General features: G+C 41.0%; 1 protein-coding gene across 2 annotated transcripts in view; it reads left to right on the forward strand.

Annotated features, from left to right (window-relative positions):
* Positions 1-24,676, forward strand: part of MYNN (myoneurin) — a 117,651-nt gene that overhangs the window by 85,162 nt on the left and 7,813 nt on the right. For both annotated transcript variants that reach the window (XM_078666013.1, XM_078666014.1), the window contains 2 exons: positions 2,683-2,766; positions 20,937-21,023. In XM_078666013.1, coding sequence (XP_078522139.1) covers positions 2,683-2,766; positions 20,937-21,023 — 171 coding nt within the window. The remainder of the gene's footprint in view (positions 1-2,682; positions 2,767-20,936; positions 21,024-24,676) is intronic.

Here is a 24,676-nt window from a genome sequence, read left to right on the forward strand (position 1 = left end):
AGTCACAAAAGTTTCATAGTCAGTCATCCTGGGAAGCGTCTACCCAAGCTTCCATCAACTTGTGCATTTTGACCAGACCCAAGTAAATCCGCTTGAAACTGATTCTGGTAGCAGGCATTAGGTCGGTTACCATATTGGCAGGCAGGTGACAAGCCAACACCAGACGAGGAGCTTTGATATTGCCAGGTTAGAGACTAAACTTGTCAGGAAGAAGAAAACTTTCACAGTCTACGTCCACAGCATCTTGTACAATATTTTCCCATTGCTTTGCTTGCCCCCTTGCTTTGCAGTGTTATACTTGCCCCCTGTCCTGCGCTTTATTGAACACCAACAAGGTTTGGTTGTAATAAATCTTTATTGCTTGATTACTTAAAATCATTGCAATCACAACAACTTCACATTGCAATCATAATAACTAGATTAATCATTAAAAAATTCCTTTACAAAGACATATTCCCATCAGATATAATAAAAACTATCCGATATATACAATTTTAAAACTTATAAAAAGGATAAGATCCATTCACATAGCATCAATAATTACAAGATAATATTGCCCACCAACAAGGTTTTTGGTTTAGAAATTCAAAGAGACATATATGCATACAATGATGAAATGAGTGTATTGAATATACCCACCTTTAACAACTGTCAGACAAGTCTGCATTCTTGCCCATGGCCCTAAGTTTTTGTTCAATTACATTTTTTTACTTGTAACTGTTCATACCTTGATCCTAAAACAGTGCATTAAAGACAAGTTGCGTGAACCAGTTTGTGCAAATGAGACAAAGTTCCAGGAATGTGAGGACTAAAAAGTGATAATTGCACTTTAGCTGCTTTGAAATTCCATTTGAGAGTGGCAACATTTACAAAAGGCGCAATACTGATGTGAAATTAGGTTATATTTGTAACATTTCAGGAGGTCGAATGGAGGAAGATGAAACATTTTTGTGAGAGCTGTTGTTTCCAGTTTGTCAATGAATGAAATAAGGAGAGTAATCATACACGTGAGGCACAGGAGAGCGAAGGGACCAGCATACTTAGTACTGAACCAGCAGAGGCCCAGGCCACTAATCTTTCCTTTGTTTTTTTCAGTTTCCCATTCTGTCCCCATCTCAGCCTGCCACTAAAATGTCCAGAGTCCTATAATTCAGAATATATTGGATCTTGAACCTGTTGAAATATCACTCTTTCTCCTTATCCACTTTGTTGTAATACACACCATGGGTACCATTACTGTCAGTGCCCTGTAGCTAGTGTGTTAAAAAATAAGAGTTGGTGTGCTTCTTAGGCCCACAAGAGTGCTATCTAGCGATGCCATTGACCTATCCAATTATGAGATTGGGAGAAGTACTTTATTTCGGAGGGAAGAGACGAGCAGGCAGGAAGTTGTGATTTAAACCAAACATATAATATTAGAGGTGCACGATCAGAACTTTGCCTCACGTCTCTGTAGATTTCATTAGTTATAGGCATCAATTCTCAGGAAACACACAAAAAGTAATGGGAGAAATGTTTGCAAATAGTCTAACCTTTACCCCTAGTAATCGCCGGGGTAGCATTCCAACCCATCATTTTTGTCAACTATGAGCCTCATATTAGACCCAGCTGAATGCAAATCAGCCTTGGTCCTGCTTCTCCCTGAACCAGAACACAAGCAACCCAAGACTAGTCTTTGGTTGCTTGTGATACAGTTACTGTTCCGGTTCTACCGTTTTTTTTTTTTAGCAGGACCGACATTTACTTCCATATGGCTAAGTCTAATCTGAGATGGCATGGTGGGCAAAAGAATGGTGGGTTGGAATGGTACCCCGACTAATCACCAATAGTTAAACTTGTTGAAAACACATCACCTTTTGTGTGATTGATTAATTCTCAAGGTCACCTGTAGTTATTAGTTTACAATTGTTGGTATCAAATGTACTTGAGTAGTTAGGAAAGGCCAATGCCATGGCACTACTCCCCTAGGGAAGGCCCATGCTAGCCATTGTAGTTTGTGCTTTTACCCCGTGCTCTGTGGATATATACCCTTTTGAAACTAGACCTGGTTAAGTCGGAGGGAGCCTGTATCCAGCACCTGTTGGTTTAATTTCCATATCAGCATCCTTGCAAACATCTTTCATGAGAGTATTAGCCCTGCCAGTATTCTATTTCACCCCGGGAGATTCCGCTTAAAACTTAGTGATTTCTTCACAACAACATATGTAAATAATTGCCTTCTTTTAAGCTTTTAATGGATTTGTTTGTATTCCTGCAATGTTTGAAAGAAGACAAAGAAATATCAGTGTCAGTAGCTGCACTTAAATGTGTCTAACAAAATTATAAAAGTTGCTTAAAGCACATCTCTGTTGCTGCGACTGAATTAGTCGCTGCAGGGCTTAGGTTAGTTTGTCTAAGAACACTTGGAAGCCCATGCCAGGTAGATGCTTCTAAAGACGTATTTACACATACAAAAGATAAAGGTTTGCTTTGGAAATACTTCAAAGTCTAAAACTGGTTTGGTTTTTCTAAAAATAAAAAGGTTTAATGAGAATAACGAGATCTGACTGTCAAACAAACTAGCATGCTGTGTGATAAAACAAACTGTTCTTTTAAAAGTAAGCAGAATACATTGGGATTTACTACTGTACTACCGACCTAACAAAAGTTTCTCTGTCTCATTGCCTCTATTCCTTTTTATAGGCGAGAAGCCATACAGTTGCAGTGTTTGTGCGAAAACGTTTATTTCTTCTGGAGAGTTCAACAAACATTTTCGATCTCACACAGGTCTGTGCAGCGCAATTACCGTCATCCTGCTTTTTGATAGATGTTCGCTCAATTATACGTTTGAAATAAGAATTGATGTTTTTGTAAAATGCAATCCCTGCATCCTTATATATTTCTTAGCTTTATGTGGCATATGTTTTTCAATTGTCCCAAAGTTAATTTCACCAGTTGCCTCTATGCCATTGTGTAAATAATCATTACATACCATTATTTTACTCCAGTGGTGGTAAACCAGTACTAAAATGCGCATATTGCTATATGTTATTAAATGGAAGCCAGTAACTGGAGAGTGAGGCTTTCATGACATGGAGCCATCTGATAACTCCGCCACTAGTAGTTCCTTGGTGTCTTCTGGTCACATGTGTTAATATCACACATCCAGCAGGACAAGACCGAGTCACAATGTTGCCATACAGCAAATGTTGCCAGTACAGTCCTGACTCTGTACGTGGAATCCACCCCATACATACAAAGGTCACCTCACCACTCTCTTATATTTCCAGAGACTTAGGAAGATTATACCGCTCGTCACAGTTAATTCTGAATATGTTTAGACATCAATGTCTCCCATCCTGGCTTTTCTTTCCACAAAAGGAACGCTTTTCTTTTCTTTTTCTTCTGTATACAGTTCCCAGTAATGCCTCTTTAGCCAGTGTAGAGGGCCTGGATCTCTGGCAACAGTTTTCTGTGTTTCATCCTTGGAACACATGTATCTGTTTAGGTATTTATATCAGGTATACCAGCAGACCTAGTGGATCCTGCAGTACAACACTCTCAGCACAACAACCATCAGCAGAAGAGGCATTGTAGTATGGTGCACTGTGAATGCATGAGAGTTGTATTGGCGTGAGTATTGATAAGTGATTGGGTGGACATACTTTTGCAGAGTAGAAACTGCATTTATATTTACTAGGCTGATTAGGAGCCCTGGAGCCTGCTTTAAAGTGGGAGTAGCTTTCATTCTGTGGTTCTTAAGTCATAGATATGTAGACTCTGTATGTCTTAGCCTCAGGAGTGACCTGTAGCCAGTGATACCAGAACGGTTGAGGAATTACATTTTGTAATATAGATGTATGTAGATGGATATCAGTAGATTTCATGTCCCAATCTGAAAATTAGCGAGGAAAGGACTTTCTTGCATATTTTCAAAGCAAGATTTAAAATTGGTTAGTCAAGTCAAGATACGCTTTATTCGATTTAAAATGTCAAATTATAAAAGCACAATACATCACAATAGCGAGAATATATCAATTCATGTAATTGAAATTTGACAAGTATGTATTAAAAATAGCATCTGTTAAAAATTACAAGCATGTATTAAAAATTGCACCTGTTAAAAATTACGAAGAGAAGAACTGTAAGCTAATTTCAGTGCACAGCCATGCCATAGATAAAAACCATAATCATTTAAGCGAAGGAAGGACCTTGCATAGGTTTCCTAGTTCTGACCACCCCTTTCAGATATTTTACAATGTGGTTTGTAAAAACGTCATCATCTAAGAATTGTAGCTTAATGAAAGCAGGTCGACATTGTCTTAGTCCTTTCGTTTTCAGAGAAGGCAGAATCCATATTTTCCCGATTAAAATATAAAACTTGCAGAATAATAGAATGTGGATTCTTGACTGTGCAGATATCTCATCGCAGGGGCATGGGCAAAGAGAGCATGACCAATCATTCATCTGAGGGAATGTAACCAAGTTATGGAAATTGCTTAGGCGTAGGCACGTCAACAAATAATTTCTTGTGGTGTATAATAGATGTGGTTGTATCCCGGTTTGAGTCAAGAGCATTTGATTAGCTCTGACTGATGTTTTCATAATATTAGAGGACAATATAATCGTCTCCAAGTGATTGATACATAGGGCCCCATTAGGATGGCGGGCGGATCGCTCCCGCCGGGCCGGCGGTAGCCACCGCCGGCCCGGCGGGGGCGATCCGCCCGCCATCCGTGCAGAAATGACCCCCGGACATATTATAATGGCTGGGGGGTCTACGACGGACGGAAAGACCTTCTCCGCACGGTCAACATGTCGACCGGGCGGAAAAGGATTCTATATGGTGGCAGTGTCTGAAAGACAGACACCGCCAGCCATATTGGAATGGGTTTACAGATGCCTTTCCGTGGCGGAAAAGCATGCGGAGTCTACTTGGGGGCCCGTTGTGGGCCCCCATGGACTCTTGGGGGAGGGGGGGGGGTGCACATGGAGTTCCATTCACAACATGGCAGGCACCGAGCAGTGCCTGCCATGTTGTGCATGGAAGAGCACAACATGCCTCCCTGGCATGGTGGCGGGCAGTGCTGAGTGCACCGCCCGCCACAATGTTAGGGATGCAGGATGCGCCCGCCACTGTGGCGGGCGCATCCTACTGGCACACACGGGACCCCCTTTTTACGACAGGATGACGGGCGGACTTTGTCCGCCCGCCATCCTAATGTGCCCCATAGTACCTTTAATTCCTTCCTCATAATAAGATACAGGCAATCAGGGTTAACAAAGTACTCAGGACAATCTAAGTCATGCATTAAGATTTAACATATGCGAGCCATACATTGTACCCGTTGCAAGTTCAGATAATCTTTTATAACGTTCTGGTTGAGACCAGTGGTAACGCCTGTCCAAACCTTGTGCCATAATAAAATCGGCTGAATTCTAATTAGGCCGGACAGATGTGAAAGTCCCAGTTCAGTGTGACAAATATACGTGGATGTGCTATTTGGGACAGATAAAAGATATCTTAGAAACCTATTCTCAACCTCCTGGAGAGACTCTACATTTGCATAACCCCAATAACCAGCTCCATACAGAGCAACTGAAGTACATTTGGCTTTGAATATTATCAACAGGTCGTTAATAGGACACTTTCCTCACTTCCTGGCAAAGTTGATCAAAGCACCCGTGTCTTTGGCAAAAACCAATTTTCCAAAATTGATGGCTTTTGCCCATGAACCCCTTCTGTCGAAGACAGTTCCTAAGTATGAGAAGTCGTTGGCAAATTCAAGTTTTTTGTTGTTTATAACCAAGCCTTTGCGAAAGCAAGAGCCTTTCCCGTAGAGGTGGCGAGGACTGAGATCCAAGCACTGCAATATGCTGATGATATTATAATATGAGACCAGACTCCCACAGAGCTCCAAAAATTACTGGATGCACTTGCTTCCTACTATAAAATCATTACAATCGAAATTAGCATTTCTATAACCAAGTTTATAATTCTTGGCATAAAATAAATTAAAAGGGACAATTTTGGGGGGGAGGAAGCAAAGCTGGAAAGGTAAACCGCCTACAAATATCTAGGCTTTGGATTGATGAAACAAGGGCGCAGAGAAGCCCACCTGAAAGTCTTGAAAGACTCAGCCCAGGCACTAAACACCACTTCCCAAAGACTGCTCAACAACATGACAGCCCCGGACACAACAATACTTTGCAAGTTCACAGGGCGCAAATTAATGTCAATTAATGTCAACCCTTGTATATGGAATGATTGCGTTCATATGCCAGTTTTGTAGCTGGCTGGAGAGAGCACACTGCAGCTGCTACCACGTTGGCAGGGGGTGGAAGAGAGCTCTTTTGATGTTTTCATAAAGGAGGTCATCTCCGCAGTTAAAAAATCGAACCTAATTAGGAAAAAAAATTCCCTCCCAAAAGCGGTTGTTTCCCTCAATAAGGAAATAAACAAACTGGTGAGGGAACAATATTTAGGTGGTGCAGTAGAAAGATCCCAGAAAATATCTCTTCTCAAAAGGAGGAGGTGCAGGTTAAAGAAAAAAATGAAAAGAGAAAAAGAGGACCTGTTATGGATTGGATTGCGTGAAGCCGCCGTCCATGGGAACTCTAGACAATTCTGGACCCTTATTGGGGAGGGATGTGGTTCTAGAGTGCGCCCATCTCCAATCCCTATCTCCGAACAAACCTGGGTCAACTACATTTTAAGTCTGTATGCAAAAAATGATCGGCAGGTGAAACTTAGGGGAATTGAGGAAAATACCACCCTTATAACTGAATACCCCTCAGAATTATCCATATAATTAGCTATAAGAGACATGCGTTCTTCAGGTGCCATGGGCCCTGATGAACTCCCGATATCAGTCTTAAAACAAAATCCAGTAGCTTGGAGTAAAATCCTATTTCCTCTCTTTAGGATTTGTTACCTTAAAAAATATATTCCTGCATCCTGGAAGGGGAGCATTTTGGTTCCGTTGTTTAAAAAAGGTGATAAGAACTTGCCTATCAATTATCGCCAAATAGCTCTTCTAGACGCTATCGGGAAAGTGTTTTGTAAATGTCTATTATCGCTGATTAATGATTGGGTGGAGTTAAATCAAATCCTTCCCTTAGAACAAGTAGGTTTCCGTAAGGGCCACGGAACGTTGGACAATCTTTCCGCTCTTCAGTCTATTACTGACAAATATATAGGGGTACGTGGCGGAAGAGTTTACGTGGCCTTTATTGACTTCTCCACAGCATTTGACAAGGTTGACCGTCCACTGCTGTGGAGAAAGCTCTCGGTCTTGGGAATGCCGCCATATCTATTAGATATGATTCAGTTGTTGCACACAGACACCTGGTGCCAGGTGTTGCAAGGAGGTGACAGGGGGCTCTCTAAGATCATTCCTTCATGTAATGGTCTTAAGCAAGGTTGTTTGCTTGCTCCGCTACTCTTTTCGTTATATATTGCTGATTTACCCGCTTCTCTCTCCTTGTGTGACGGGATAGCCCCAATACTGGGCGGAAAACATATCTCATGTATGCTATATGCGGATGACATCATAATAATGGATCTTATGCCCAAAGGTCTTGCTAAACGCCTCCTCGCTTTACATCAGTATGCAGTTGTTCATTTCCTAAAAATTAATGCAAGTAAGAGTAAAATTATGTGCATCACAGGCCGGAAAAAACATAAATTTAAGAATTTCACCTGGTCTGTGGGAAATGACAAACTGGAGGTTGTAAAGAATTATGTTTTTCTTGGAAAAGTAATTTGTGATAATTTAAGTGCCAAACCCCACACCGATAATAGTGTCCGTAAGGCATTAGCCCAAGGAAGAAGTTTAAATTCATTATATTCGGCACTGGGAAAAAGGCATTTTTCGCATTTACTGGAGGTCTTTAGGGCAAAGGTCCCATCCACCCTTCTATATGGCTTAGAATTAATTGATCTTAAGCACTGGGATTTTTTAAATAAGGTGGAGGGGAAATTGCTAAGAAGTATTACTTCAGTCAGTTCTGCCTGCTCCGTGGCAGCTTGCAGACTTGAGTTCGGTCTGCGCAGCAGCTGGGTGCAGGGCTTGGCAGCTGTGGTGCGCTGGGTCGCAAGTATAGCCAGAGGAGAAGAGGGGACCATGAGGTTCCTTCTAAGGACTGAACTATTGGGAGGTTTAGGGGAACACTCCTTGATAGTTAGCAATTTTAGAAAGGCCGTATCCCTCCTGCAGTTGGATGAGAGTACTCTCTTCTCTTTATCTGCATCCCAGTTAAAGTCTGTCCTGAAGGAAGCCACTTGGGACCTTAGTTACAGATTAGACTTTACTGCTATTTCTGATAAGAAGGGTGTTAATCTACTTATTGATTCATTTGCAAGAAAATCCGCCCAACTTTATGCCACTTGGAACTTACCCCATAGTATTAGGAGATTTTGGTTTTTACTGAGACAAGATTTGTTACCCCTAAACAATCTTTTGTCTAAATGGCACGGAGTATCTGCAACATGCAATTTTTGTCATCAATCTTTTCAAGATCGAATACATGTACTTCTGATATGCCCAGTGCTGCGCCCCTATCGCAGCAAGTGGCTAAGATATATATGTTTGCAAATGGGTATTCTAAATGTGAATTCCTTTATGTGTGCTTTATATAATCCCCCTAATGAGAGATTCTGTTATTATATTTTTAACTTTTTCAAATGTTTTTTAGAAATCTTTTGAAGATCGGCATGCTTATTAATGTGTCACTTTGTGTTCTAGTAATTGTAACTACTATGATTCGTTTATTTTTTGTGAAATGATTCTTTTTATATTGTATTTTTCCTTTATGTGGACCTCTAAGGAGTTCCAAATCATAATAAAATTTGAATTGAATTGCTACCACGTCATTTTCCACCTCCCAGATTCTACGAATCCGCCTGGAATTTAACTTAAAAAGGCAAGAGCTGATACTTTGTGTCAGGTTTATTTCTTACTGTCTGAAATTAAAGGAGGCAGAGCCGGACTCCCTGAAATTTCCACTGTGTCAGGTATTAAAAAATAAAGCATCCACGTGGAATAAATACCTCAGACTGGTGCTTCAAACCCTTGAAGCAGTTGAATTATGGGAAGCCAATCTAAACAAAAGTAAACACCTGACATAGGTTTTAGTGAAGCAAGCCACACTCATATTAGTTATAATGTACAAACAAGATCTCAGTTGGAAAGCAAATGTAAATGTTTAACTAAGTTTCCCCCCGCCTGAACGTGACCTATGTATCTTAAACAATCATTATCATTGGAGTTGAAAAGACAACTAATTGGATTGCGATGCAGAGTCATACTTAAGGGGGCACTGGTATGGGAGACTGAGTAGTAATACTGGCCAGAGTGCAGGGTGTGCAGAGTAGCCCCCAAAAAATTAAGACACATTAGTAGCATTTGGAAATAAAATGCTTCCATTCAGGAATTATTGGCTGCACCCGATCTTTGCAGTTTTAAATGTAAGATCTTGCTATGAGGCCTTAGCGATCTAATTGAATGGGGTCTCAAGCCAACTGGCAGCACGCTTCTTAAAATAGATCAAACAGACCATTAAAAAAATGAATCTGGAGAAAAGCCAATCGCAGCTAAACAATGCAACTGATGATAAATGATGATCAAAGCAGAGAGACTACATTTTTTTAAATGACTCCTACGTTTTAAGGTGCAATCCGAACTTACATTTTTTATTGAGTTAGTTTTGTTTTATTAAAAGCAAAAGTGCTACACTCTTTTACGCTTTTTATCCTGTACAACATGTGTATCAGTCATGGTTACTGATAAAAAAGACAATTTTAAGAATTTGAATCCGATGAATAATAAATCTATCCATCTTTGAATTAAATTATATGGGGAATCTATGTTGAAATGTGTAAACCAGGATGCACCAAATATTGCAGCTTCTGTAAAGTTCACTCTAGGATGGAATTTACACTTCGGCATGCTTTGGTCGTGATCCTTACTCAGAATCCTGGGTTCTCTTAGTTGTATGCATTGTAACACAGTTAATAGATTGGATTGCTTCCAGTCTGTCTCAGGATGTTAACAACAGCTCTTTTCTTTGGCTCAAGTGGGGTGACCTTTCTGTGCTGTCGCTGTCAACCTTTGTTAGGTTAACTCAGTCGAGGGTGGAAATCCTAAGGCTCATTGTATTGCTATTCATCTCTTAGGTTCCTGAAAGTGGTGTACTCTACCCAAGAAGAGCTGCAGTGAAGATGAAGGGGGCAGGTAGCAAAAACAAAACCGAATTGATGATGGAAATAGTTGCATTCTGGAACCAAGAGTATCTGCAGATCTGAGTTCAGCATGAAGATTGATACACACTCAATCCATAATGCAGATCGTCTTTGCTATAGATGGATATGGTATACATCAATACAAACTTGCCTGTTGACACATGAAAGACCGTGACCACCTCCCCTTTTATTCTCTTAGACATTAGGCAAGTTCAGTGCATGACACTTTAAGTATTACAAGTGGATCTTTGGTGGAATCCCACACTCTTGCCTAGTCAGGGTTGGATAAGCAGCTGCAGAGTGAGCCTAAACAAGAGGATGACTTGAACTTTAAAAAGTCTTAGAATGGTAGTCCTATACCCTAATAGCCATCTACTGTGATCAACAGAGCCAGAAATCAGACAAATGGTAACTGAAGTATCTGTTTTGTATTGTGGCCAGCAGATGAAAGACATTAGTTTGTGCAGCAAAGGGGTGATGTATATTCAGAAATCTATTCTTCTTTGTATAAAAATAGAAACTGAGGGATTTGGTGTGACACATGAAATAGGAGACATTTTAGAAGATGCATTGTTGGAGACCTTTGATAGCTATAGGGCTCATGTATCTATGAGACACAATGAAGTCGGGATGGGAGAAAGAATGTATTTATATTACCAGAGAATGATTTTGCCTCAGGGGTTAAAATTTTGATGGAGGACATGTTGCAAAAACCAAGTAGACTTCTGAATACCTCTTCTGAGATACCTTAAATACTTCTTTCTCTGTAAAATTTGTAATGAATAATCTGTGTAGATTGGCACTGTTTTAGTTAGTACACTATTGCAACCTGCCTACACCTAGACTGATTGCATCCATTCCAACACTGTTGGAGTTAGTATACTTTTGCTCTCTCACTTCACATACATACATTTCCAAATGATTCATGTGACACAAAGTTATTTAGTTTAGTCAATTGAAGTAGCCCGCCTTTACGACTATGTAGTCCGAGTTGACAAACTCGAGCCTGGCCTGTCTGGGATCAAAACAACAGCATCAAGACGGGTCTGGATCTACTTGCTGAATCTACTATGCCATGCAAATTTTGTCTCCTAACCATGATTTACAAAGAGGCTTGTAAGGCATCTTGTGAGCATTTGCTTGATCTGGACAACTCATAATGAATATTCATCCTTAATTAACTTGACAGATTACAGCCACTCAGCAACATATTTCAGATCTTGAACATACAGCAACCTCCCAGCTGTTCTTCAGAAGTAGGAGAAAGATTTAGAAGATGTTCACATAGATCTAACATGAAATTGTAAGGAAGCCAGAAGTTAAAGGGTTAGTAATCATGATCCTTAAAAAAAGGTTTTCAGTCCTTGCTGATTTGGACTTATTAAAAAAAATAGAAAGGAAAAACATGATTCTCTGTCTTCAGGCCCACGTAGATGAGGCCAGTACCCTACCCCCATACATTGTGGACGTTTCCTGTTAAAAGAGCAGCAGCTTAAGTTGGTACATCCCAACAAGGCCATTCATTCATGATTAAGAACTTTTCTGCTTTCTGTTGGTCCATACAAGCACATCACTGTATCTAGAAGATGGGGATTTTAAAGAAGTGATTCTTAGTGCTGAAAGAATTTACAGTTTATTTACAAGACGTTTGCAAACTTAAAATTCTTAAGATTGGGTGAGAACATATCCTTGGGGAGATCGTGAAAGAGCCCCAAGTATGTGGTCCCATCTTCACCCGTTGGCTCCTCTGAAATAGGAGTGAAGCAGGCCATTTCAGGACTTGATCTCTCTACAGCTGCTTAAATAATGTGATGAATATCATCTAACACTTTTAAAGTAGCAGGTTCTGTGCTCAACCTTGCTTGAATCTCTGACTAGTAGGCTGCCAAATATATGATTTTCATTGATATAATTAGTTATCTCACTAGAGACAGTTTGCTTTTCCAAGCCAACGTAACTTGGGCACTAGTCTGAAGTTTAAGAACCGGTATGGTTCTAGGTTGTTTTACTTTAATAATTGAGTTTTCATAACATTTTTTATGAGCTTGGGAATGATTCCTTGCTTTAAAGTTAAATTAAACAGTTGGGCCCTTTCTTGTCAAAGAAGTAAAAATGCAACTAAATGATGTTTTGTCAGGAGGGCGTCTAAGAAGTAATTAGTAGAAAGTTGTTTGGCTAGTATGGGTAAGGACTCCGAGGCCGTTGGGATGAAAGTGTTGCAATTCTCAAACGTTTTTGGTGCACGTTGTGTGAGATACAAGAAATTAAGAGAGAACCTTTCTCTGAAAAATTCAGGAAGTCATTTCGACTGTGTGTGACAGGTGATAGGAATCTATTGCTTCTTGGTGAGATGTTAATGCATTTTAAGGAAAGCTCGCAGGGTTTGTTGAGCACATGATTTATTCTTGGATGTAGACCACTTTGGCATTTTGGATGAATAGTTTGTATTCTTTCCTTAGTTCTTTAAATGTAGTTAGGACGGGGGAAGATGTAATAGCTCGCTGTTATTTTCCTGCTCCTCTGAGTAGCCTATCTTTGCCTGTAGAGAGAATTATTGCACTATGATTGACTGGGTTTCGGTCTAGTTGCTCTAATTTTGTGGAATTGTTTTTAAATGCATTTATTAAAGTACCCACAATGTACATTCAGAAGAAAAAAACACAAATTACAAGCAAGTCGAAATTTATGACACTAGCTCCAAAAGTCAGTAGAGGTATGAGAACCTGGACAATCTCCATTGAAAGGCGAGGGAAGGCAGAGATCCCCCGGCCATTTTTTAGTAAACAATGTCAGTAAATCCACATCTACAAGAACAGTCATAGAAACCATGGCAACAGCAGTTCCTCAGCTGACTCGAACCTTAAGTGGGTCAAGGCCCTGGAGAAGGAGTCCTCACCGTCTGTCGTTCTGGAGGCCATATATCAATGGAAGGGTCCCCAGATATCTCTAGGTCTTATTCTAGGTGGTTTTATAACGGGGTAGGTCTCTGCTCCCTCATTACAAAATACCACATCCTGGAGCCAAGCCTGGAATCCGGGGACTGGGCCGCTCAGCCGTTGTCTGATAACCCTGCCCCAGGCAATTCCCAGCAGGAGTATAAACGCTTTTCGCTTAGGGTGGAGGATATTGACACCATATCCTAAAAGTAAGGGAAGTGGCCTGCATTGCTACTGCATGGAAGCTATTTAAATTATCTTGTGACCAACCTTCAGGCAAAATCATGTGTAGGAGGGTAGTGTCAAGCCAGGTGTAAATTCAGCCAGGTCTGTTGAGCATCTAGGACACTCAGAAGAGCGTGTCAGATCAAAACTATGAAGTCCTTGTGCGGTGTAGTATATTTTATTCATAAAGTTAAAATGTATCGCTCTGTGTCTCTGGTTGGCAGATACATGTTCAGTTAGTTTATTTAGTAGAACTATATTATGGACAAATTCCAGTAATACCAGATTAGATTGTTATAATTATCGTATATGTTTTCTTTTAGGCATCGTCTTGAATGACATATTCTATTTGTTTAGGTATAAATGTCAAGCTTAAATGCACATTTATTCGTCATTGTTCAATGCAACATATTGTGCTAATCAAGGCTGCTTGCATATATTCATGTTTTTCTATACGTACTGAATTCCCATTTCCTGTTTTTAAATAATGGACATGGTTTCATAGAAGCTGATAACTTCCCTTCTAATTTGTTTTTAAACAATAGTCAAGGTTTCACCGAATGTGAGTGAAAGGGTACTATGGCCTTTCTGATAAAAGTTTATTCTTAAATTGTTCATCAATATTTACAGTGCATTATATAAACTAAGGCAGAGTATAATTAGATAGAGAGGAACTTCATACTTGAGGCAAAGGCCATATGGAGGTGTTATTCATCTCTCGTTCCTCAAGGCTACCCAGAGGCACATCTAGCCTTTGTTTGTTGGCTTATCTGCCTGCGGATACAGATGAGAATAGCAGACGCTGTTTCTTAGCTGAACATCAGTTCTGTTGTTCAGAAGAGGTATGAGGGTGTGCACTGTCATTTGAAAAAGCTTGGTGCTAAAGCTTGGCTTTATTTCTTTACATTTTCCTAATAGTTACAATTCATATTTCATACTAGGCTAGATCTGTGCTTTTAAAATAAATCTTTAAAATATATTATTGGTTTCCTAGTGTTTGTAAGTGTGCCTTTCCATGATGAAAGAGGATTTGGGTTCCACTTGCAATCCCAATAATATCTCACAAGGTTGATCATTACCTAGAACATGTCTCACTCAAGTAGTGCTCAATAGGTTGTGGGGGGTGCATTCTAGCTGACTTTCTGTCTCAGATTGGCACGTTGACAAATTCCTGGAAAGAACATCCAGGAAAGTAATAGTGGGGAAAGCCATTTTGAAGGTTCAGTTGGCCTAATGACTCTGTCATCCACTAGTCCGTTCAATTCATCTTCAAGAAGTTTCATCAAGAGAAAGGAAATTGGATGTACTTTATGTGCACAGGGAATGGCATTGTTCTTCAGTTTAATCCTGTGCTGAAATGTTTCTAATAAACCTAACTGATCAGAAAATATCCTAGAGAAATATTTACATATATAGTCACTCCCTAAACTTTGTTCTACCAAGAGGACAGGATCATCAGCATTGGGATCTAACTTGATCCCTAATTCCTTTTGGTGTCTCGACCCAAGGAAGTTGGACCCCCGTTCTGTGATCTGAACTTTCCCAACTGTGGATCTGTTTTTGAAACTGATGCACATAACTAACATCCCAATGAGGGGAATGAAGGTCCCTAATAAACCCTACCACCACTCCCTCCGGTGATATTTCAAGGCTATAATCTTGGTTGGGGAACACATCATAAACCTTTTTTGTCAATGAAAGTAAAAGGTGAGCAACAACCAGCAAACACTTCTACAGCATTTTCAATAAGGAAAATTTCACATTTATGTGACTTCACATTTTCAGTATTGTCTGTAACCTGGAAAAAAGCTTGTTAATCCCTTTAATTCAGAAGTGTTAACTAGGCCTCTGAGAATAGCAACATAACGTATTGTTATGCTTTCATTTTTTCCTTGAGCCCCACCAAAAATGTGTGACGTTCTAGTTTGCTCACCAAATTTTTCCTCCAGTTTCTTTAAAGCAATCAGGAAGCATTGCCTTGCTCCCCCCTCCGTTACCAGCAACAGAGTCAGGCAAATTGTCAAAAATTCGTACTTTGGTACCGAGATTGTGAAGCAAAACTTTTCACCTCCTATGGCGATTGAATAAGATTTGAATAATTTTATCCATGGCTTCCACAGTAATGTAGGTTCTCAGCAGTCATTTACAGCCTCATTCATCAACGGGCCGTTTTGCGAGCCCCTAATAGCGATTCATAGCGAATCGCTATTAAGGACTCGCAAAACGGTATTCATGTAGGAATTGCTAAATAAATAGCGATTCCTACACATTCCTTAAGGCCCATAGGAATGAATGGGGAGTTATTCCTTATTTGCGATTAGCAATTTGCTACTCGCAAATAAGATAGCGATTTAAAGGGTGCCAGGGGTGTCCAAAGGACACCGTGTAGCACCCCTTAAATGCAAATTGAAACTGGTGTTGCGCACACACATGTCCAAAGGACATGTGTGTGTGCAACATGCAACTTAGAAAAATGCTTTTAAAAGCATTTTTCTAAGTTTTTGCTATTTACCGAGAGGTCTGACCTCTCGGTAAATAGCGGCCCGAAATTGCGAATTAGCAATTTAAAAATGGTTGATGAATTGCATTTAAGGAATCTCAAATAGAGATTTCTTAAATGTAATTCCTCGCAATTTAGCGAATTAGCAATTACCGATTTTTGCATTTGGGATGATGAATCCCAAATGCAAAAATTGCGCTCGCAATGGGCCAGATTCTCAGAATCTGGCCCTTTGCGAGCGCAATTCGGCTTGATGAATCAGGCTGTTAGAACGGGAGGTGGCTGCGACATACTTGCAGCTGCCATGGTGAGGGGTTAAAATGAAAATAATGTGGACATGAAATGGGTTACAAGGGGAAGATGAAGAAAAAAAACAAAAATTCTGCCGCTAACAGAATATAAATGCTTTTAAAAACGGCAGTGGCAGTATACTAGCGATGCAGAAAATGGGCACGTATAATCTGTAGCCACTAGATGGCAGTAAAGACTGTACAGTTACTTTGACTGGAAAAGGAGCTTTTCATACGAAGTCATCTGTCTTTTAAAATACTGACAAAGGCTTTGCGCATGAGGCGACTGGAAGCCCCAATCGATATCTATCTCTGGACACTCGGGGGAGCCGATTAGGAGGTGAGAGATTATCCAGACACGATAAAATAAGGTATGTCATTGCCACATAAAAGCACTAGAGCAAAAGGTTTTCAGCGTTCGTTAGAGAAAATAGAGAGTAGGCTGTGTGACTCTTGTATGACTGCCCTGGTAAATTGAGGAAGAAGGAAATGATAGACGGCTGACGTGTTTCCACATATATACTGGAAAGCATGAAAGAAATGCTCCTCTTGACAGGAGAGGAGGAAAGACAGCACAAGCACAGCGGGGATAAAGTGCTTCTAATAAAATGTGAAACAGAGGAGAGCTTAGTTCTGAGGTGCTCCTGCCCTATCTTCTTAGAGACAGCAATTAGCAGGAACAGGGAAACATTTTCTTTAGCCCAGAGCTCTCATAATACATAGCAGAGCTGACAGACAGTTTTCAAGGGGCCACAATCCACTATGCTCCCATAGGCAACTCAAAGCCTCAGGAAATGACAATAAAATCACTTCAGTCTTCAGTGATTTCATGAAATGGCAGCTGGATAGTTCAGATAGCACCAAGAGGGTTCCCAGTTCCACAGTGCAACTACTAGAGCTTCATAGCTAGGACCATACGAGCACCAGGGCACTTAGCCGGTTTACTCCCTCCACGGGGACCACGGAATTGAGTATATGGACACAGTCTATAAATAAACTGCAGAACACCTGAGGAAGTACATCAAGAATCCCATTTCTTCCTTGAACAGGGGTTAGGTGAAAAGCTGTACCCTGCGCAGCCTGGCTGCTGTTTGTTGTAGCTCGTCGCCAGTGTTGTAAAGTAGGCACTGGAATATTGACTGAACTAAAACAATCTTCTTTATTTTACAGTCGAAGCACCTCAGGAACACATAGCTCAGAAGTGTCCCGCGGGAAAGTTGTCACATCAGCAACTGTCAACATTCTCCTCTAGCCAAGAGGACTGAACCATGGGGAAGAAGGACAAGCATCTGCAATGCAATAAGTCTCACGTTTACGCGAGTTTAAGCTATTGGCATTGTGAATGAAAATGTCTTTTATGTATGTTTTAGTTTTTAACCCGTTGCGTCGGATGTTGGCCGACGCGAGCACTACCTCTGGGGTGCTGCGCACGACCAACGGCCGGCGCAGCCCCGCCCACTCCTTGGAACACCTGCACCACTGCGGAATGTCTGCCGTGGTAAAAGGGTTAAAACATAAGTAAGAGGCATTGTCATTTACAATGCCAATAGCTTAAACTCTTACAAATGCTTGAAGGCATCGCTGGGTTGCCCCCTTCTGTCTCCCACCCATGAAGAGCTCCCCGTTTACTACGATTTAAATAAACAAACTGGTGGTCACAACTGCCCAGGAGAGACCCTCCTGCAGTAAGAAAAAGTCATTAAAGAAAATAGTGCTTAAAGACTAAACAAGACGCAACGTGTAACAGAAGTAAAAGGGCCAGTCCTCATGGGAGGTTATAAATGAAGACAAGGCGGTACTAAAGAGGGACTAACGAGCCTCATAACGAATTAGAAGCCAGCATTTACGAAGGACAATGATAAAAGCCAGTGACAAATGTGGGCAGAGAGTGGGAAGGGCTTCTATTACGTACTCCAATACTGCATGCCTCGCATCAGCACATGCGCTGCCCAGGCTCGACCTTAAATGGGGGGGGGGTCAAGAAAAGGGAGAAAGACAGAAGAGAGTCAAGGGTAAAAGGAGCAAAGTTACAAGTCCTAATTGAGAGTGGTTTTCATTTTAGTGTCCTAGAAATGACTGCAACACCGCCATTTAGGTTTACATTATGTTCTTTTCCGCAATTGTATTATCTTTAGAGCACTAGGGAATCAATTATTCATCGAGGATGTGGGTTTGACCGGTTTTCTGTGATGCTGATTAGGTCTAGCCTAAGTCAGGCCATGTTGGCATGATGGGCCTTTGCAGATCTGACATGATAAAGTGTGCATAATAAATTGGATTTAGGTAGTTCAGGAACAAAAAGAGGCATCCTGAAGCATGTTATGTGTTAATGACAAGGCATTTGGGGTGGGATTACAGAAAGTACCCTGAACACAGCTTCCCCTCGAGGTCCTTCGGTGTTATAGAAGAGGCCGCTGATGCTTGTGCTTGTTGGGAGGCACATTGACTGTTCTGCACATGGAGGTGATGTACAATCAACAGAGGGAGGGGTCCCAGACTCGGCACCCAATGCCGGTGTGAACTGTCAGAGTTCCCGCCTGTGCTCAGGTGGGCTTACTTTTTCTTGTAAGCAAGTGTATTTTCCTGGTCTGTGCTGAACCCACTTAATTCAGGGTGTGCCGCAGCGCAAAAAAAATAGCGTGCTTAATATTTAATTTGGGCTCTGTTAGGTATAAGTTTGCTCAGATTTATTTTGTAAAATAAGAATTGGGCGAATAGTGAGCGAGTCAGATATTTTAGATTTCCTGTGGATGACTGAAGGTGAATTGTGTCTTGTTTCTATACTATCTATCACAGCTGCTAAAGTGAAACAGTGAGGACGAACCGTGAGTAATGAGGCAGAGTGGAGGTTGATTGAAGTAAGATTAAACATTATTATAGTTGGGGAGGTAGAGAGGTTGATGGTAAGTAAAGGTAAACACTGTTTGGGAGTTTGGATAGAATCACAAGAGGTCGTGAAGAATAATTTATTACAACAGCTTGTTACAATATGACCACCAATGGGATCATTAAAATGAGCAGGTCTATATAATGAAGAAAGCAGAATAACATCATTTTACTTCTAGTCTTTGAAGTGTAGGCCTCTTGCATGCTGAAAACTAGAGTTGATGGAAAAGATTATCGGAGGTGACACGGAGAACTATAATCGGCTCACAAAACACTGAGATGAAATCCAAGCAGCTTGGATTCAATATCCAGCCACCATAACTGAAAAGGAGTGAGCTTCTGTAATTGATGAATGATGAAAGGAGTCAATTGGACTAGACAGTTAAGAAAATGCTTACATTTCTGCCTGTATTTTGTGATGAGTTCCATGGCCTGGGCTGGGAGATTTGTATTTTTCAATGCTGCAAAGTGAGTTTTCAGTATTGTTCATGATAATTGCTAACTTGATACCAAGTTGTAGTCAGTGATTGAGTAAGCCTTTAGCTTGTCTGGTGGTGATAGAACGTGTGGATGGTGGTATCCGCTGTACTGTAATTGTATTGTAATTGCATTTATATAGCGCTTACTACCCCTGACGAGGCGTCGATGCGCTTTTTCAGCGGGTAGCACGCTACTCCGGGACCCACAGAGTATTAGTGTTGAATTAGTATAGTGAAAAATGCAAGTACATTTTAAGTGGTAGATAGGTTAGTCAGTTATTTGGATTTGGAATGATAGCAGAAGGATAGAGTAGGACAAAGGTTTGTATTTATTTATCGCTCGCTTGTTGACGCATGCTATTCAGGGAGCCTATAAAGGATTAGTGGTGAATTAATATGGTGAAATATGAGGTAATTTCAGTGGTGGATATTAGTCTGTTACTTGGAGTGAGAAGGATAGCGGATGGATAAAAGGGTAAGAAAGATTTGCATTCATATAGCACTTGTTACCCCTGATGGGTGTTGAAGCGCTTTTCTGGCGAGTAGCACGCCACTCCGGAACCCATAAAGGATTAGTGCTGTAGGTTTATTCCAGTAGTAGTAAGGGAGTATACACAACATAAGTGCCAGATAAAATAATCTTCCTTGTGGCGGGATGGCCCAATCACAATACCATTCTCAACCTATGCAAATTTTGTGCCAGAGATATTGGAGTCTGAAAGTCATACTCCTAGTATTTTTTTTATTCTTTAATACAGCAAGCTGGTTTATTATGGGTTAGTACAACGCATTGCTTGCTTCCAGTGTCTGCAGCAACCTCCCAACATTGTATACAATGTGTAGATAATATATGCACCACAATCAGGGAATCGCTTGACATATGTGGCTCATGTTGAACACAGTAAATAGTCCTATACTTACAGTCACAACACACTACGAGCAAGTGATCTTTTTAGCCCCCTTTAAAGTCTGCACCATTTTAAATCCTCTTAAAACATGTTCAAAACTTCAATTCAAAGCCAATGAATTTCTTGTTCTCAGTGAATCATGCTTGTATGTTGGATAAAAATGAGAACCTTTGTATTTCCCAGTTTAAAAAAACTTAAGAGTGTGTTCTGGTGTTGAAATTATTTTTGATGCTCCTCAAAGATAGCTTTAATGACTAGCTCTCCAGTACTGACACTGATAACTCTTTCAAATGCTTTTTGGTGTGATGCTGAAATTATATATGATGCCTTATAGATACGACTTTAATGATGAGTTCTCCAATATTGAAACTGACAACTCTTTCAAATACTTGTAGGTGAAATGCTGAGATTATATATGATGCCTTATAGAGATGACTTTAATGATGAGTTCTCCAATATTGACACTGACAACTCTTTCAAATACTTTTAGGTGAAAGACCATTCGTCTGTGACTTATGTGGAAACTCCTACACAGATGTAAAGAGTTTAAAGAAGCACAAAGCAAAGATTCACAATGGTCAGTTTCGGAATTGAAGCAAATACGTCACAGATTTATGTACAGCATATGATTTGGTTATACATGTAATTGGTCTGTTTTTTTATTCCATGTCTTTTACACAGTGTTCATTCAGTAAGTTCAGTTCAGTAATCTTTATTCGGCCATTCAAGGCCATAAAAGCACATTCAGTAAAACATTTAAACCTAAAATCAAGTAAAATACATAAATATTTAGAAACGAAGTGCATGTGCATTTCCAAGTTAATATGGATAGAGGCTTGCTAAAACCTTCAGTAAGAGGGGTAAGTAAATACATGACATTAGGGCTAAAACAAGAAATCACAGGATCAGAAGTATAAATCTAAATATTGGGCAAGTAAAGTGCGAGTGTGGATGAACAGGCATAGGAGAAATATCGTCGGAAACAGTATATAAAGCTTACCATGATTAATAATACGTGAATGATACATCTAGACACAATGTCAAAACGGGAGCTCTCTATTCCTTGAAAAGCTTCTTCCTGTGTCTTAGTTGCTCCTGAGAAAAATCTTGCAACTCCGAAGCAAACCGGGGGAAAGACAGCATTTGTAAATAGATCAGGTCAGACCTCACTTGTACACAATTACAGTCCCTTACCCAACTGTAGGATAAATTGTTTCCGTAAAATACTGTAAAAATCACAGAAACATAAAATGTAAAGTGTCCTGCTCTGAAAAATGATCACAGGGCTTTAAAGCACTTGGCTTTTAAAATCCTCTGGGAACAGCTAAAAACCAGTGAATAAAATTAAATCTGAATCTGGTCAGCAGGGAACGATGGTGGGCGTTATTAATAAGTGACAAATAAGGCTGCCTGAGTGGACTTGCGCTCAGTATGATGTATCGTCTCACTGTGGGCTTAGCGTGTTCAATACCTTCCCTGTCCCCCATGCACCTCTCCAGGTACATGTTTTTGAGAACCCTCAAAACACTATGGAGTAATGGCCTTGTATTCGTGAACATGTCGGGGTGGTCTATCCTCCTCAGCTGCTCCAAAACATAACCAAGCCAGGGAATGCTCAAGGGCCCCTCAAGTGCAATACAATCCTCTAAAACAAGTTGATTTTATGTGGGAACAGGGCTTGACCAGATTTTCAGCTATCGCATTAATAGGTCAACTGCAATATGGTCAGAAATGTAACCTTGGCCGAACTCTTCATGTACCATAAAATAGGGGGTGCAAGTAGGAACAGCGAGTAGTCTGTGCAATAATTTGTTCTTGGCCACCTGTAGTTCATTAACATCTTTATATCCCCACACATCACATCATAAGTGGCCATAGGGATGCATTTTTCTCTATAGACCTTTATTAGATCGGGTTACGGGGTTAGCCCCGAGTCTCTTGGCAAAGTCCATGGTAGCACTCGCTGCCCTTGCCTTGATGTTCTTTTTAAGTTCTCTTTGGCCACCCATGACCCTCTTTCCTCAAACAGCATCCCAAAGCAAGGAAAAGTAGAAACTTTGGTGAGTTCTCCCTCCCTACAGAAGAACTTATGGCTAAAGGACTTCATACTGCCAGTAGTCATTGTGTGCGATTTGGAAAAAATTATTGAAACGTCTAGGGAGTCCATTAAGTCAGCAATGAAATTTAAAAGACTTTGTAAACATTGCATCATCTGCATACAATAAGGCAGGAACGAGTTTGGTGCCGACCCTAGTTGATGTCTCTACAGGCTGCTGACAAATCATCCCCCAGCTTGTAAATATAGAGGGTAAACAGCACAGGGGTCAGGATACACCCCTGCCTAACCCCTCTCTTGCCCTCCCAGGAAGCCGATACACAGCTATTCTCATTATATCTCACCGAGGCTGTAAGGTTGGTGTGAGAGCTGTGTAAGGAAGCCACACAATCTGCTTCCTTACCCATATCTAGTAAGGTGGGCCAGAGCTTGGATCTGTTTACGCGATCTAACGCCGAAGTTAGGTTCATAAATGCAGTAACCCCTTTTGGCTATTGTGTATTTCCCCATGACCATGTGCAATTTAATGCATTGGTCCAGTGTTCCTCTACCTTGCCTGAAGCCACACTGCAAGTCTGAGATGACATTGAGGTTATCTAACCGAGAGGTTAAGTGACCCAGTACCACCTTACCCATCAATTTGGCGACTGAGTCCAATAGAGAGATTGGGCGGTAGCACTCTGGATCATCCCTCGCACCTTTTTAAAAAAAAAAAGGTAAGATGATAGCCATGGACCAGGACGGGGACAAGCCACACAAGCAGGCTGCATTAAAAACCTGGGTCAGGATCTTTGCCCAGGTCAGCGGATCAGCTTTGTAAAGATCCGACGGCACCCCTTCTGGGTCCGGCGCTTTCCCCCCGGCTGTGGCCACAATAGCTTTATGCACTTCTTCTACCTTAAAAGACAATGGGGAAATTTTTAGTCCAGGCTCCCCATACTCGGCCCTGCAATAGGTCCCTTCAAAATGTTGAACCCATCTCTCGGTGGGTATGGTGCAATCCAGTCTTGTGTTTGCTGAGTCAGAGAAGAAAGGGCGGTTTACCTCTTACCAAAACTTGGAGCTGTTAGCCAGTACCCTGGCCTGACATAGGGCCTCCCACACCCTCTCCCGGATTAACTTTTTCCTCAGCTGGGTAGCAAGTTTGTATGCACTCCTGCAGGCACTGACCCTTTCCTCAACCCTGGGTTTCTGCTTAAGAGCTATAATAAAATTCTTGTGTGTTTTGCTACAGTCGCTGTCAAACCACCTTTTCCCCTTTGTGCCCTCTGCCTTACCATGAACAGATAAAATAGCTACAATCCGCCTGGTTAGTTTGTTAAAAACATCTAATACCAATCTGGGCTGCGTTCTAATATCAAAACATAGTGCAATGTCGTCTGTGCCTTCTACGTACAGATTTTCTAACAAGGCCCCTAGTACCACCTCCCATTTGAAACTACGAGCTTGGTCTCTTGTACTAATAGCCCTATTCAAGACGCTCCTCCCCATCTCCCCCCCTCCCCTCCTCCCCGGATAGATCTTGGGTCCAAGCCAAGTCTAGTATTAGAGGATTATGGTCACTGAAGCCACTCCACCAAGTTTTCAAATTATAAACTGCTGGCACCAAAGGAGCATATAGGGTAATAAAATCGATAGTGGAGTAACAGACCCTGCCTGAGAACATTGGGACAGAATCAACTGTTCCCATCTGTTCTAGATAATACAGATTATTGGCAGCGAGTAGCCCTTGTAGACGAAGACCTTGTTCCGTATGTTCAAAATGGGAGACCGATGATATTGCATCCAGATGGCCTTTTATGAGGGTGCTGTTGAGCGAACAAAGATGTGTATTAAAATCACAGAGGACGATAACATCATAATAGCGACAGCTCCTCTCCCCATAGAGTTTGAGAAAACCCTCCATTGTGGCAATATGTTCAGTGTCAGATTTTCAACAGAAAGACTTATAGAAAATCACTACCAACAGAGGAGAATAATTCATAAACATCAGTTCTACGCTAACAAGTGGGGTGAGTGACAATCCACCACCTTGGCAGTGCAAAAGATTTTAAGCGACACCAGAGTAAGCAGACCACCCTTTGCCCATACCGCTGGAGAGGGGGTGGCAACTGAAAGAAATCAGGAGAATCCATCCAAGACAAAGGATCCATGTGTCCCATGTTTCCTGCATT

Source organism: Lissotriton helveticus, chromosome 11 (genome assembly GCF_964261635.1).
Source record: "Lissotriton helveticus chromosome 11, aLisHel1.1, whole genome shotgun sequence".
NCBI classification, from domain to species: domain Eukaryota; kingdom Metazoa; phylum Chordata; class Amphibia; order Caudata; family Salamandridae; genus Lissotriton; species Lissotriton helveticus.